We start from the raw sequence: 14,832 nt of genomic DNA on the forward strand, positions 1-14,832 counted from the left end.
CTTCTTACCATTGAGTTATTTGTCTATGAATCCCTGGTTCTCTGTGTCCGGGCTGATAGTTCTGGTGATGCTTATATTTCTTCTGGGAGACAAGCTTCAGCTGTCATATGATGGGCCCAATATTTCACACAAAAATAATTTGTTGTTGTCAGCACTCTAATGGAGGGTATGGCGGCTAACGAAAAGGAAGGTTGAATAAATACATTCTGTGGCAGTGAGTTGTCACATGTGGTCCAGCTGAAGACACATCGGACAGCCGTTTCCTGGAACCTCAGAGAAATAGGATAATTACTTGCTATTCTGGAGTTTTGTTCTATTTTAGCATATAAAAAGCTTAGATATCTTTTTGACAATTGTGGTTTGTGGGTGTAATTAAACATGAAGTGACGAAAGATGTGTAGGCATCTATTATGCCAATATTATGATTGTGTTATTCGTCATACATATTTTCCACAATTTTTGTATATTCTGATAAAAACTCTCTGAAACATGTAGACAGTTATTCTGTTTTAGTCAATAATTCGTTTGAACTTTATTCTGAAAGTGTAAATAACAGTATCATTTTGATAAAGGGGGAAATATTGTAACTAGAGAACATGAATAGTAGAGATATGCAGGTAACTACTTGAGTTGCCTTACTCAAGTCTCTTTAGAACTGGTGGTTCTGTGACAGAGACACAGACACAGAGAAAGCAGCGGTGATGGCTGCATGGATGGATGGGGAGCACTGGTTAGCAGAGAAATGTATTTCATTGTGACATCTTCACATATACCATCAAGCTTTCTTCCTCCTTATCCCTCTCTTGCCCTTCTTTACCCCCTGGAGTGGTCTTTCCTCTCCCCAGTTCTTCCCTCCACTGCTTTATGATGTGCAGGGTATACAATGTCCCTCTATTCTTTAGACCTCATCTTCCCGTTCCACAATGTCCTTCCTATTTTGATGCCATATGTGTGCATATACATTTAAATTAATACTTCACCTATGAGAAATATTTGTCTTAGTCTGGCATGTTTTACTTAAGGTGACTATATCCAGATCCATAAACTTTCTTGAAAATATCATTTCATTCCTTGTAGCTGGATAAATTGTATCGTGCACGCGTACCCCTTTATTTCATGTGTTGATGGCTGTGCCTGGTGGTTACCTGTAGTCCTCTGGCTCATAGCAACAGTAGTGTAGGAGCTCAGACAATAGCTCTGGTTTCCACGCTGGATATAGTTTTAATTCTCCACCTGAGGTGTGTGTGTGAGGTTTCCTTTTTCTTATTAGCTTTTTGTCATTTGTTGTCTAGATGACTTCCATCTTGACTGAGGTAAGATGGGACCAATGTAATTTTAATTTGCATTTTCCTGATCCCAAAGGATGCTAAATGACTGTGGGGGTTTTTTTTTTTGCTATCTATTGCCTGAATTTATTTCTTCTTTTGAGAACTTATGTGAAATAGTTTTCCATTCTTCATGAATAAAGTTTTTGCAAGAACAGAGAAACATTATCAGAGCATAAACAGCCAGAAAAATGGGAAAAAAATCTTCTAGCTATACATCAAAGAGCTAGTATGCAGAATTTTAGATAAAAAAGTTTTGCAGAAATTAAATATCAAGGAAAGAAAACTGCCAACCAACAAGTGGGCTAATAAATAGAAGAGAAAGTTTTCAAAAGAAGAAATGAAAATAGATGGCAACAAATTTCTAAAGTATTTAATATTCTTAGCCTTTAAGAAAATGCAAGTTGAAACTATTTTAAGATACTACCTCACCCTGGCCAGAATGAAATTCATCAAATTCTGACAAATACTGGAAAGACTTGGTAAAGAAAGGAACCCCTATTCACTGTTGGTGGGGGTTTAGATTAAAACAACCATTTTGGAAATCGATTTGGAGATTTCCTCAAAAAACTAAAAATAAAACTAGCAGATTCCCCACGCCCAGTTGTTTTACTCCTTGGAGTATACCCAGAGAACTCTGGGCCGTCCTATGAAGAATCTGAACCCCATGAATGTTGCTGCTGTATTCACAATAGCAAGGAAATGGAACCAACCTAGTTATCTATCAACCAATGGATGGGTAGTGAGCATCTGATACATTTACAGAATGGAATAATATCCATCCCTAGAGAAGCAATACACAAAATTATGGAAAAATAGGTATAATTATAATGTAGTAATCACTATATTACTATAAGGAAAAAACAGATTTAAAGATATGAAGGATTATAAGAAATAAATACAAACAGCAGTTCTGTTATTCTGTTTTTGGTTTTTTTTTTTTTGACGTAATGACAAATCTTTGAGAGATTTTAAAAAGAGAGATCAGTATTTTTCCCGGGTATACAAATGGACTTTGGACTCCCATCCAACAATGAGAGACGCATTCTTACCCTGAATTCTTGGGGGAGGGTCTAGGCCCTGCCCTGGATGAAATGACAGACTATGGACAACCCCATGGATGGCCTCACCCTCCCTGGGGAAATGAGGGGATATTGGGGGGCTTGGTGGGAGGGCATGGGAGGAGGGGAGGGAAAGGGAGAGGGACCTGGAATTGGCATGTGAAGCAACCTTGTTTCTATTTTAATTTAAATATATGAGGAAGATTTTATATCAGCTTGTAGTTTCTGAGAATTTGATACAAGGTTACTTGGATTCTTTGATTTGGACCTGAAGCAAAAAATATCATGGATGGTGGAGCATGTGTCAGGGTCTGCTCACCTCAGAACAGTCAGGAAGTAGCGAGGAACCGTCAAGGAACCAGCTCTGAGGCACATCCTGCAAGAGCATGCCTCAGTGACTGACAGCTGTCAGCCCAGCTCCACCTGATCCAGTGCTTTCCAGCGTGCAGCCACGAGCCCACAACACCAGCCTGCTGGGGACACTTTCCATGCTCAAACTGCAACAGGAGTTGTGAAAAAAGTTCAACACAAAAAGGTTTATTGATTACAAAACTTGCATAAGTCCTCAAATTACAGGAAACAGAAATCGAAATAATTATAGGAAAGCACACGTTAACCTCAAATATAGTAGCAAAGAGATTTGTACTTGTTTGGTCATTATTATTGGAAGAAAGTAGAAAAAAAACAAAGAAGGGCTGTGATGGATACAGGAGTTTACTGAAGAACATCGAAGTCTCTGACATTCAAGAAATGTAGTAATTGATATTAACTGAGGTCATATAGTATCAGAGAGATCTATCCTATTACAATATGTACATATGTAACAAATATACACATGGATAAAATATAACATGTAGAAAGAAAAGGAAAAATGTTAGGTGGTGAAGAAAGACTAAATCCACACACACACATACACTAAAGCATGGGCAGGGACTAATGAATTTAATGTAATGCTGAATAGCTGTTTTTCTAGGCTTACTTCTGTCTTTAATTTTTTAGGGTATTTTTTCTATCGAATAAATCCACAAAATATGATTAATAGTGGATGTGTCAGATCCAATGTGAGGTTCCATGGCTTCAGAATAGCTGCAGTTAATTAAGATGTATACACTCAGTGTCTAGCTAACCCTGTGTGATGATTTGTTTTTATAAGTACTTTACAAAAAGTTTTAACTATAGAAAGTCATTTTACAATCTCTGTGAATGGATGTCTAAAAAGTTTTCTGGTGAAACCTTAATAATAAATGGAGACATAGCCTATAGAGCAAAACGTTATAGAATGAATATTAAAAGAATGAAACAGTAATAAAGGGAAAAACTTTGTATCCCTCAAGGAAGCAGCTCCCGTGAAAGAACTGAAGCGACTCCTGCATAACCATTGTGAACAGTCTGTTTCCACGAGGCCTAAAGTGTGGTGTGTGACAACAATGCAAGTGTGGCATCCCTACTAGATGACAGTATCTCTGTCTCTTGAATTTTACATATACCTGTTTTAAAAAAGGAAATATGAAACATATTTTCCACTGATAGAAACACTAAGGTTTTGTTGTTTTGCTTAAAAGCAAGGACATTAAAAACAACTGTTTTAACACTTTTGTGAGTTAGCTGTCCAAATAATGCATTTTCCAGAAGAGGAGTAATGGATAGAAATTAATCTGCATAGGGAAAAGAATTTAGCCATTATTGCCCTGTCTTCCCTTTGTCAGAATCCTGTGCATCTGGCATTGCTTTTCCTGGTTCCCACAGCCTGGATGTGATGGGATTCCTGTACCTTCTGGGGCCTTTCCTTTCCCTGTCACTGCTGCTGCTGGTTGTGATTCCTGTAGAGGAGCAAGTAGAACTTACATGATGAGGGGCATCACTTTTGTGTTTGTCCTTGGAACTGGCTAGATGTCGGTGCCCCATCTCAGGATGCTGATGCTAATGCGTGCAGAGAGATCATTATGAATGCATGCCAGAGACTATCAAAACTTTTTGAGAGGCTGTGCATTTCGTTTACCTCATATGTGAAGTCTGTAATGTGTGTTGGCCTGCAACTAACTGTATTGACAAGCTATTCTTATACACACCTGAGGTCTTTATTTAGCCATCCATGGTATAAATGGAAACTGGCCATTTGTACTTGGACAGTGAACACACTGACTGACTTATAGGTGCAGGTATTCATTTATCTGGTGCCCATAAGAAAGTATCAACATTTTCTTTTACAGGTGAATTCAATCTGGTCTGAGGGACTTAGAGGAAAACTTTGCATTTCTAAGCTACAGTTTGGTTTTGTTTTAAGTATAGTAGAAACTGGAATCAATAAAATCGATAGGTGGTCTGAGATCACATTAGGATTCGTGAAATGGACAAAATAAATAAAGTTTAAAAAAAAACAAGCCAGACCTTCATAAAATTCTTATTCTGGCGTGTGCTTGTTTTCAGAAACTACCTCTGCTAAATCTCCTGTCAGTGCTGAAACTAGAAGGAAGCAAAGCTTCTAGTGCCCCAGCCAACTGCAGTGTAGCCAGAGAAACAGGCAACCAAAATAGAACACCAGGATTGCTGTGCGTGGGTGAGGCAGAAACCACATTATGAGCAAAAGCTTCCAGTATTATTTTAGACCCAATACAGCTCTGCACTTCTTTGCTCTCTCTTCCAAAAACACATACTACAGAAATAAAATGAAATGTGTGTGCATTCTCCCTCTCTGAGTTAGGATTCTTCTTCCTTTTTTTTTTTTATTTTTCTTAATTTCCTTTCTTTGGGGGTGAGATGCCAGTATGAAAACCCAGTATGGAAAGCAGGTTAAGGAAGGAAAGAGTTAATTGCTTTTAAGGCCCTGCAATAGAGAATTATGGTTTGAAAGATAGAGGCTGGACAGCTGGCTTTGCTGGGGTATTTTTAAATGCATTAATGCAGGCTCCAATCACTCGGCCATGCTTGACCTATTTTTGGCTCAGGCCGACCATTGTTCTATTTCTGTGCCTGTGGGCCATGCTGTTGTTGATTCATATGCAAATAGATTATCACTAGCTTTAGCCAACTTGAGCTGAGAGAGACGGAGAAAGGGAAGGGAGAGACACCGACAGATAGGACACCCTGCGGAGCCAGCCGCTGGCAGGGTGAGGATCCCTCCTTGAAACCCTAGCAATCCAGGCAGCTAGACACCAGGTTTTACTTGTTTTTTTCCTTCCTTCCTCCACCCCCGTGGGTAGAGTTAATATTTTTCTACTTATTCTTACAAAGAAATAACCCCGAAGCACGTTCCTGTTGCCCACCTGCTTTTAGTTTCCAGGATAACTAAAACTCCAGCGAGCTAGAGCATCCAGGCGGCTTTCTGCCTTGCACACAGGTTGGTAACTGGGGGAGGCGGGGTGCCCAGGTCTTTTTAGAAAGGGTATGTCCATCTAAGCAGAAAGGAAATCATTGTGGAAGTTGATCCTCTGCTTGCTCGCTGTTTCTCCTCGGGGAGGAGGGAGGACCATTCAGGGCAGCTCCTGGGACCAGAGCACTGAGCACAGTGATGAATCTTGTGGACCTGAAGTAAGAGAGACTGGAGTATGCTGCAGACGATTTACGAGAGTGACTCCTGTGTTTCCTCAGATGGAGTGGCCGGAAGAGAGCAGCTCCTGGCTCAGCAAAGAATGCACAGTATGATCAGCTCAGGTATGATCTCTTTTACGGCTGGGATGTTTGTTTTATGTTGGAAAAGGCTGAGAGGGAAATGCAGGAAAAGCAGCTTGCTTAAGGAACTGTTTTTTCTGTGTGATGTTGATGGTTTTTTGTTTCTGTTTTTGTTTTTGCCTGTGCTTTGCAAGTGTGTTTAGGGAAGGCTGCTTCTCAATGAAATTGCCAAGTGTTGCGCCTGATGCATGGGGACTTTGAGTTAAGTAGAAGGAAGGTGTTTGCCTTGCTGGGCAACTAGAGAAAAGAGACCCGTGCTGATTGTAAACATATGCAAGTGGGACTTTGAGTTCATCCTGGGGCTTCAGCTTAAATCGCAGCTTCAGCCAGCGGGTGATTTTATGTTTACAGTGTGCATAACAAGCACAGCTATTTATAGACCTACCTTCTGAAGTACGTGTCTGAGGAGTTCTCAGGTAGTTTTAGTCCTTCCCTAACCTGGCTTTTTCTCTGAGTTCAATGTGAATCTGTTTCTGATGAAATAGAATTATTACCAGATGCTTACTTTAATTTCCCCCCAAATACTCGGGAAATCTAGCATCGCCAGGCAGGTGCAGTGGTACACACACACACACACACACACACACACACACACACACACACACTCAAACACACGGGGGGGGGAGAGAGAGAGAGGTTAGAAGCAGGTGTAATGCTTTGTTAAATTCTAGTTTGCAGTTTTTCTGACATGTTGAGGTCTCAGACTTGTCAGTTTACTTCTATTAAAAGTTCACACTCTCCAGGAGTCTGACTTACTTTAATTACTGCTCTCTGTTATTTATTTCCTATAACCAGTTCATAAAGCTTTTGTTGCTCTGCTCTGTTCTCTCCCAATGCTGTAGCCTCAATGGTTCTAGGCTTCCTTCTTGAAGCTGCTGTGTCCCCCTGTGGGTTTCATCTTAGTTATAGATCACTGCGGAGATCCCCCAATAAGGTTGTTACATAAAGAGCTTTGCTCAGTAGATTTGAGTAGAAAAGGAATATTCCACAGGTTGGCATGAAGTTGGCTTCTGTGCCTGCACACATTCGAATCTGTGGGGCCTGAGCAAAGCCATCCTCTCTAAGTCTCTGCTCACTGTGATGGTTTTCACATCTCTGTTTACCCAGTCTTTCCTCTCTAAGTCTCTGCTCACTGTGATGGTTTTCACATCTCTGTTTACCCAGTCTTTTTATGGAATCATAATGAAATGTCAGTTTAGTAAAATTTGGTATTCTGTATCAGTGTCTCAGAAATCACATTCACTAGCAGTCTCTATTTAGCAAAAGTGAACTTGCCAGAACATCCCCGGTTTATTTTCACTGTGGGTGAAAGTTGACAAGGGCTCCTGGAGGAGCTAGGAGGCTTTCCTGTGGGCATTTAGCATCACGTTTTTGAAATATCAATGAATACTTTAGAAATACATGTTAGCTACCTCTTTAGTACAATGATATCCTTTTAGTCTTTGTCTCTGTGTACAATCGCCATATTTCTTTTAGAAAATAGAAATGGCAGTGTCTTGCACGCAGCCCCTGTTAGCGGACACTGGGCTAGCCACAAGTGTGATGGCAATCTTTGCTCTTTTTCCATGATTTTGATAACAGCACAACTTGACTCAAATCCCAAAAGCCATTTGCCTGACACTGAAAGATTTCTATGCAGCATAACAAGATTTTCCAACTGGAAGCCACAAGATTGCTGTGCTGCTGGTCCCACCTGTGGCAGCATCCGGGCACTGACTATAAATGAAGAGGCCCGGTGTAGTTCAACGTTGGCCCAACAGTCTATCTGATACAAACAGGGAAGATCTCTATGCTGTGCTTGTTTCTAAAAGTTAGAGCGTTAGTCACATCATTCCTATGATGACCTGTGATATTTGACTTTGCTCCATAAGCTAACTTTAAATTTCATCCACGCAGCGTTTTCTGTGCATTTTCTTTCTGAGGCTCTTGTTCTGTATGACAGAGAAACCCAGCACATATTCTGAGGTGCAATGCTTGGATTCCACCCCTGATAGTCTCTGTTTTAGTTGGCTTTCAGATCTCCTAGCTGTTGTACCCTTCGCAAACTTAGACACAGGGTTGGAGTGAGGGGGTGGAGAGTTGGTAGTGGTGGGCCTCCGTCTGGTTATTTCCCTTCCGTTGGATTCATTACTAAATTGGAGACGTGCTTGTCTTGATAGAGTTACAGATCTTGCTGTCGTCTCTCTTGGACCAATGACCTGGTTCTGACTGCAGGATGAGAAGTGCATAGCCACTGGCTGATGGGACAGACATGTGCAGTGGTGCTGGGAGGGGGCGGTGCTGGGAGGGGGCGGTGCTGGGAGGGGGCCCTGCTGTCTGAGGACCTGTGGCCATGAGCCTGGGGCAGCTAGTTGTGCAGTTGACTAGCTCGCTCACCTTCAGATAATCAGAGATGACTTGCACCCACTGGTGTATCAGCATCCCTGTGGGGTTCACATGTGTAGGCACATCTTCAAAGTGTGTGTGTGTGTGTGTGTGTGTGTGTGTGTGTGTGTGTGTGTAGACGTTAGCTCAGGTGGAGGAACATGGCTCTCCAGTTTTGCCAAATAATACAGATGAATTGGATTGTCCACGAGGAAATATGATTTTGTTCCATAATCCAGTTTTGTTAATTTCCTTACAAATCTGCTATTTCTTTGGGCATCTTGCTTTCATAAGAACGAAATCTTCCTCTTTGTAAGAATCATGACAATGTATCAGGGTAGGGTTGTATGTGCGTTTTCTCTGAAATGTTTCATAATATGATAAGCACGGACAACGAAGCTGGTGCTGATGTACTCAACTACAAAACTCCAATAGATACTTATGGAGTTTAGTTATTTTTAAAAGTTAGTTTTACATGCAGTTGTGATTAGCAATGTCTCAAGATCATATCTGTTGTTGCTGTTGTTATATTAGATCTCATGGGTTAAAGTATATATTTTGTGTGCAGAGAGCTTATATGTCATGGGATTGCAGCAATATATATATATATATATACATATATATGTATGTATACATATATATTTGCATGTTTTTCCTAATAATGATGATCAGGTTAGATGTTAGGTAGGATTAAGATGGCCTACATGTATTACATGCCTTAGTTTAAAATATTCTATAATACTGAATTTTGAATGTCACTAAAAGTGACAAATGTTACCAGGTGCATTTCTTCTTGTGTGGCTTGTGGTAACCATGTACAAATATTGACTCAGGTCTGTCTGTCAGCAGGAGTTTGCACAATAAGGGGCATTTTTCTGTTGCCAGGCATGTTGTCTACATGTTCAACAGCAGAATGTCCACTCGTGGTTGGATAATAACAAAGGAATTGCTGTCCAATTAATTACAATAAAGAAAAATCACCATTTATCCATATTTTTAGTGGTATAAAAACATTTAAGTCTAAATTTTGATTTTTTTTTTATTAGGATATGTCTTCAACTTCCCAGAGTCTATTGTCTCTTGTCTCTTGGTGTGTTATATTGAGGGAAATGGACCATTCTAGATTCAGTAGTCAACTGTGTCTGCTTCAAATCATAAGGTGAAAGCTACTCTTCTATAAGAACTACTTCTTAAAGGACCTTTAATTGTTATTTTGCTGTTTTCTAATTCATGCCATCTCAACTTCAAGTCTGTTATCAGTTGGGATATTTGATGGGGCTGAAAAATAAAACAGTTGTAAGGCTGTTGGTAACAGGCGCAGGATGAGGGTGTCACTTTTCTGAGTATCATGCGGGTAATATAATCATAAATATGTCCATTCAGTAAGAACATCCTCTAAAACCCTCCGATGTCTGAAAGAATTCAAAATTCTGAAGTGAAAAAGTTTCCTACGTGAGGATTTTCAGTTTGGAGATGGCAGATGTGAAGAGGTACTGCAGACATAGCTCCTCCCACTGATGGCTGGTGACAGGGGTCCCATAGTTCCTCCCACTGATGGCTACTGACTGGGGTCCCATAAAGGCACAAGCTGGTAAACAAGCAATCCTTTAGACCTGGCATTCAACAGTAACTGTCAAAAAAAAAAAAATGATACGTGGCACTCTTCCAAAAACTAGCCAAGGAAAACTCTTAGAATTTTACTGGCAAGCCAAGCAAGTTACTAGGAGTTCCAGTATTCCAGACTCTGGGAGCAGCAAACTGAGTGTTACTCTCATCATTTTAGGGTACCCTTCTTCTCCCACATGACAGAGGCATAGTAGAAGAAATTATGGAAGAAAAAGCTAGTGAACTGGGGGAAAGGACTCCAACATGGCCTCTCTAGAGAAACACCGGCACAAAAGAAATGCCCTATCTGAGCTTTGCAACAGGCAGTCCCTGTCCAGCTAATGTTAGGTCTTCACCAAAAAGAAAGATTGCAAATTTCTGGACCAATGATGTAGTCTAAAAATTGCTTCCTGGAAAACAGCACACCTTAGTAAGAGCATACATTCCACAAAACAATACCTCAAAGATGAGAACGGTAAAACTATTGAATGGAATGAAAAGGGAGATTTTTGTTCTGATGAGATAAGCCGAGAATGACGGCGGCATGATAAACGCAGTCAAAATGCATCATTAGAAATAGCAAGAAGCTGACAATGGGGGAAAGGTTTCAAAAGGAAAGTGTGTTAATGTAGTTAGAGAAAAGTTAACCTCAGTTGAATGACAAAGATCAACAAATTAAACGGCTATTTGCATCCCAGAAGTTAATATTTCAAAATTATATATTTTGTATATATTACAAAATGACAAAAGACAAATTCAATGAAAGAAAGAAAATTATTGCAGGTTGAAAGAGTTTCTTGTCTTTTGGGAAAACTGGATGCAAATGCTCTGACAGTCCGGTGCTCATTGGGCTGCGGAACCACACATACTTTTTCAGGGTTTTGCATGGTAACTAGAGCTGTAAGGTCACAGGTGGGTGGAAAGAGCTCAGTGGAACTCAGGGAAGCATATCAAACTTACACAATATTCAATATCATAGGGCAAAGAAGAAACCACGTGTGGTAGGACCTTTAATCCCAGAGCTTGGGAAGCAGAGGCAGGCAAATCTCTGTGAGTTCAACACCAGCCTGGCCTACAGAGCGAGTTCCAGGACAGCTAGGGTTAACCTGTTTCAGAAGAAGACCAGAGGAAGAGGAGGAGGACAAGGAGGAGGAGGAGGAGGAGGAGGAAGGGGAAGTAGAAGCTATGAGCTGTGAGAACAGAGCCCTCGGTATCGCTGTCGGGACAGGGTGTTATTAAAATAGAAAGAAAACTGGCAAACAGTGTAAACATCCTCAAATATAAAAGCAATGACCTGATAGTGCAATCCAGTTAATGAACAGACGAATTTAGACAAAATCATATTCCTGAAGGAGAGAAACCTTAGTAAAATTAACCGGGGTGGTGGTGTTAGAGGCAGGATTAGCTTATTTGAATGAATGTGGATATAGTTCTGGAAGAGGAAGCAAGTCTTATCCCATAGGGCGCTGTAGGATATTAATCAGACTAAGGAGAGTGAGGAGCTCAGGGTCTGGCAAGGAAAGGTGTGAGAGGTTCCCTCCCCTTCCAGGACAGAGTCTCTGCTGCTTAAAATAGACATACATAGTGGCTCTTTGTTTTGTTTTAAGGTTCCAAATACTAATTATTGTTGATAGTTTTTTTAACCCTAGAAAGACCTTTTGAAAATAGTATCTTGTGATGAAGTATTTAGTGTGTTTATAGTTTCTTCAAATGCTGTTTTACATCTGCTAGGTTCAGTTAAGTATAAACAATGCCAGTAATATGATCTTATTTTTATGAAAGTATTTTTAATCTATCCATGCCCTCAAGTAATTCATAAATAGATAGAAAGTTAGGAAATATTTTGCATTTGTGAAATACCATCAAAATTTTTACTTTGTTCGTTTACACTTGGTTGTTTTTTGTGGGTATTTGTGTGTAAGCGTGGCATATGTGTGTTTTGTGTCTGCACATGCATGTGTGTGTTCCTATGCCTGTGACATGTGGAGGTCAGGAGAATCCTGCTCTATCAGTCCCTCCCTTATCCCTTATTAGGCAGGGTCCCTTACCACCCTGGAAGTAGGCTGCTGGACAGCAAGCCCCAGCCATCCTCTCCTCTCTTTCCACCAACAGCACTAGAGTTGCCGTCCTGTGCAGGACCACACCCAAACTTTTTCCTGGGTGCTGACGGGCAAACTCAGGTTCTTATGCTTGTACAGCAAGCTCGGTTATCCACTGAGCTGTCATTCCTCCATCCCCTGTGAGAATATATTGATTATAGGAATTTATTGTCTAAGATTTCCCCTAATATTTCCACATGCAAAGTTACCATGCCAAAATTGTGATTGTTAGTAGTGTGTATATAATTTGTTTGTTTCCACTGCAAGTAAAAGAAAACTGGTCAAAATGACCCAGCAGCAGGCCCTTTACCCTGAGTTACATAGCTGGTGTACTCCGGCGGCCAGCTGCACTCAAGTCCCTCGCATAATTCTAACAGTTCTACTCCACTGGCTGTGGTCCTGCTGGTGTCATGTGGTTGGTACTGCTAAGTGATTCGAAGGCCATGGTTTCACAGCAGGGTTTCCTGGTCTGCTGGCCTTGGTACATGGCAGATGAGACCGAGGAAGGAGGACGTCTGATTGCTTCTGGCTCCTTTTCTCTGTTGCTATTAATCTTCCTTGGGAGCTCTGTCGGTCTGTGTGTCTGTCTGTCTCTGTTACTGCCCTCCCTCCCTCCCTCCCTCCCTCCCTCCCTCCCTCCCTCCATGTCTCTCTCTCTGTCTCTCTCTCCCTCCCCCTTCCTCTCTCTCTCTATGTGTGTTAATATTCAGATGTGAGTAAGCCTCTTTTGGAGAGGTTGGGAAACTTTTGGGTGTGGAGTCTCGTCTTTCACCTTGTTGACATGGGTTCTTTGTTGGTTGCTGTGAAGCTGGTCCATGAGTGAAGGTGGATTCTTCTGTCTCCACCTCCCGTATCTGCGTACAAGCACTGGGGTTACAGGTGTGTGCTTCAGTGTCCAGCTTTCCGTGGTCTCTTGGGATCTGAATTCCTGTTCTCACATTTGAACTCTGCCCACTAAGCTACCTCTTCAGCTCGCACCACTGACCTCTGTCTCCTCTACCACTGTCCAGTTTTGAGACAAGTTCTTGCTGTGTAACTCAGACAGGCTTAGAACCCAAGCTCCTGCCCTCTTAGCCTCTTGAATGTTGGTGTTACTTGTGTGAGTCCTCCTCACGTCTGTCTTTTGTCTAACAACGGGATATCACCAAGAGCTTCTCAGTAATCATCCTTTATAATTCACGGGCTATGTGGCATCATCTGCATATTTTTCGTCCAGTTGTTGAGTAGAATACTGAATAAGCCTAGCCTCTGAAGGAAGCAGACTTGAACTTCACCAAGGTTTCTACTGAGAGAGAAAGGCCACAGAAGAAGAGGGATTAGCCGAATTCCACCAGGCTTTGCATGCTGCGTGCGTTGGTGATAGAAAATTTCTTCTTTGAAAATTTATTTTTAGTTTTAGAAATATAAATATTTTGGTAATATTAATGAGCTATGCTTCTCATTTGTCTTTTACTGAATAATGCTGCAGATTTATTTTCATAAAGTAATGTCTGTTTAACACTGATAGGACTTCTTAGTGGCCTCTCTGGTACTATACATTGTTAGACATAGCCCAGTGATGGAAGACTGAGGCACACAATTGTGGAGGGACGCTGGCTCTTCTTTGACTGTAAATCACCTTCTTACGGGAGAAAAGCAAACATTGTTATATGATGCGTTATAAGCATTTATTTGTGAACTTGCTTGCATAGCGTATCCCTTCAACATTGGTTCTGAAGGATGTAAAAAGTACAGAGACACTTAGGCATAGAAGAATTTTGTGTCTGGGATTTAATTTAGAGGTGGAGAATTTTCTAGTTTAAGCAAAGTATTTGGCCTCAATTCTCAGGAAAGAAGAAAGGAGAAAATGAGAGAGGTAAATGGCTGTTTTTAGGGTATGAAAGATGATCTTTAATAAACATTAACTTTGCCAACGGGTTTTCATAATTACTGCATTTTGAGAGTAATGAACATGTATATGTTTTAGAATAGCTAGATTTTCCTCTGAACTGTTATATATGGAAAACAGTTTAATTGAGATAAAGGTCCATGAAAATGTCCTTTAAAATCTTTAAGGAAAATTTAGCTCAAACACAGAGACATGGTTCTTGGAAAGCTGAGGCAGGGGTATCGCCATGTGTTCAAGGCCAACCTGCCCTATATAGTAAGCTCCAGACCTACAGAGTGAGATCCTGTCTCAATCAAAACAAAATAAGACAAAGCAAAAGGTAAAAACTTAGTTGGCACACATTCACATTTCGTTCCTTTGTGGCCGCCTCATGCTGTTACCTAATCTTGAAGGGAAATCAAACTCCTATTGGCCATGTGGGGTGCATAAAGTCTTTGCTATGGGTAAATCATGGCTCTTTTATGCATAAAGTTTTAAAAATACCCAATAACTACATACAACAAAACCATTTTTAAGGAAGAAAGAAATTCACTAAACCAAGGAGGGTAGCCCGTCATTTGCATATGATCAAATGCTTTCTTTCCATGCTGAAGTTTGGAAACACCCACAATGTTGTTTTCCTTTTTCCTCCTGGCCTCCCATTTCTTTGAGAAACTCCTAACTTCATGATTTTTGTTCGTGATCCACCCTGTTGCCACCAGGAGGATGCTATTTTCAGTTTGCTTGAGGTACATTTTGATGAATGTGTAAAGTGTGGCATTTCAAACATTGTTCAGATACGAGAATGACAGGAAGTTAATTCAAAATTTGAAACTAGAAAT

General features: G+C 40.7%; 1 protein-coding gene across 25 annotated transcripts in view; it reads left to right on the forward strand.

Annotated features, from left to right (window-relative positions):
* Hdac9 (histone deacetylase 9) overlaps positions 1-14,832 on the forward strand; it is an 888,277-nt gene that overhangs the window by 388,355 nt on the left and 485,090 nt on the right. For 22 of the 25 annotated variants that reach the window (XM_040743251.1, XM_040743249.1, XM_040743250.1 and 19 more), the window contains one exon: positions 5,975-6,037. In XM_040743251.1, the coding sequence (XP_040599185.1) occupies positions 5,975-6,037 (63 nt within the window). Of the gene's footprint in view, positions 1-5,073; positions 5,724-5,974; positions 6,038-14,832 lie in introns of those variants that run through there. The other 3 variants (XM_021230708.2, XM_040743258.1, XM_021230709.2) reach the window with 3 other exon arrangements.

This window comes from Mesocricetus auratus, unplaced genomic scaffold (assembly GCF_017639785.1).
Source record: "Mesocricetus auratus isolate SY011 unplaced genomic scaffold, BCM_Maur_2.0 Super-Scaffold_15014, whole genome shotgun sequence".
Taxonomy (NCBI): Eukaryota; Metazoa; Chordata; class Mammalia; order Rodentia; family Cricetidae; genus Mesocricetus; species Mesocricetus auratus.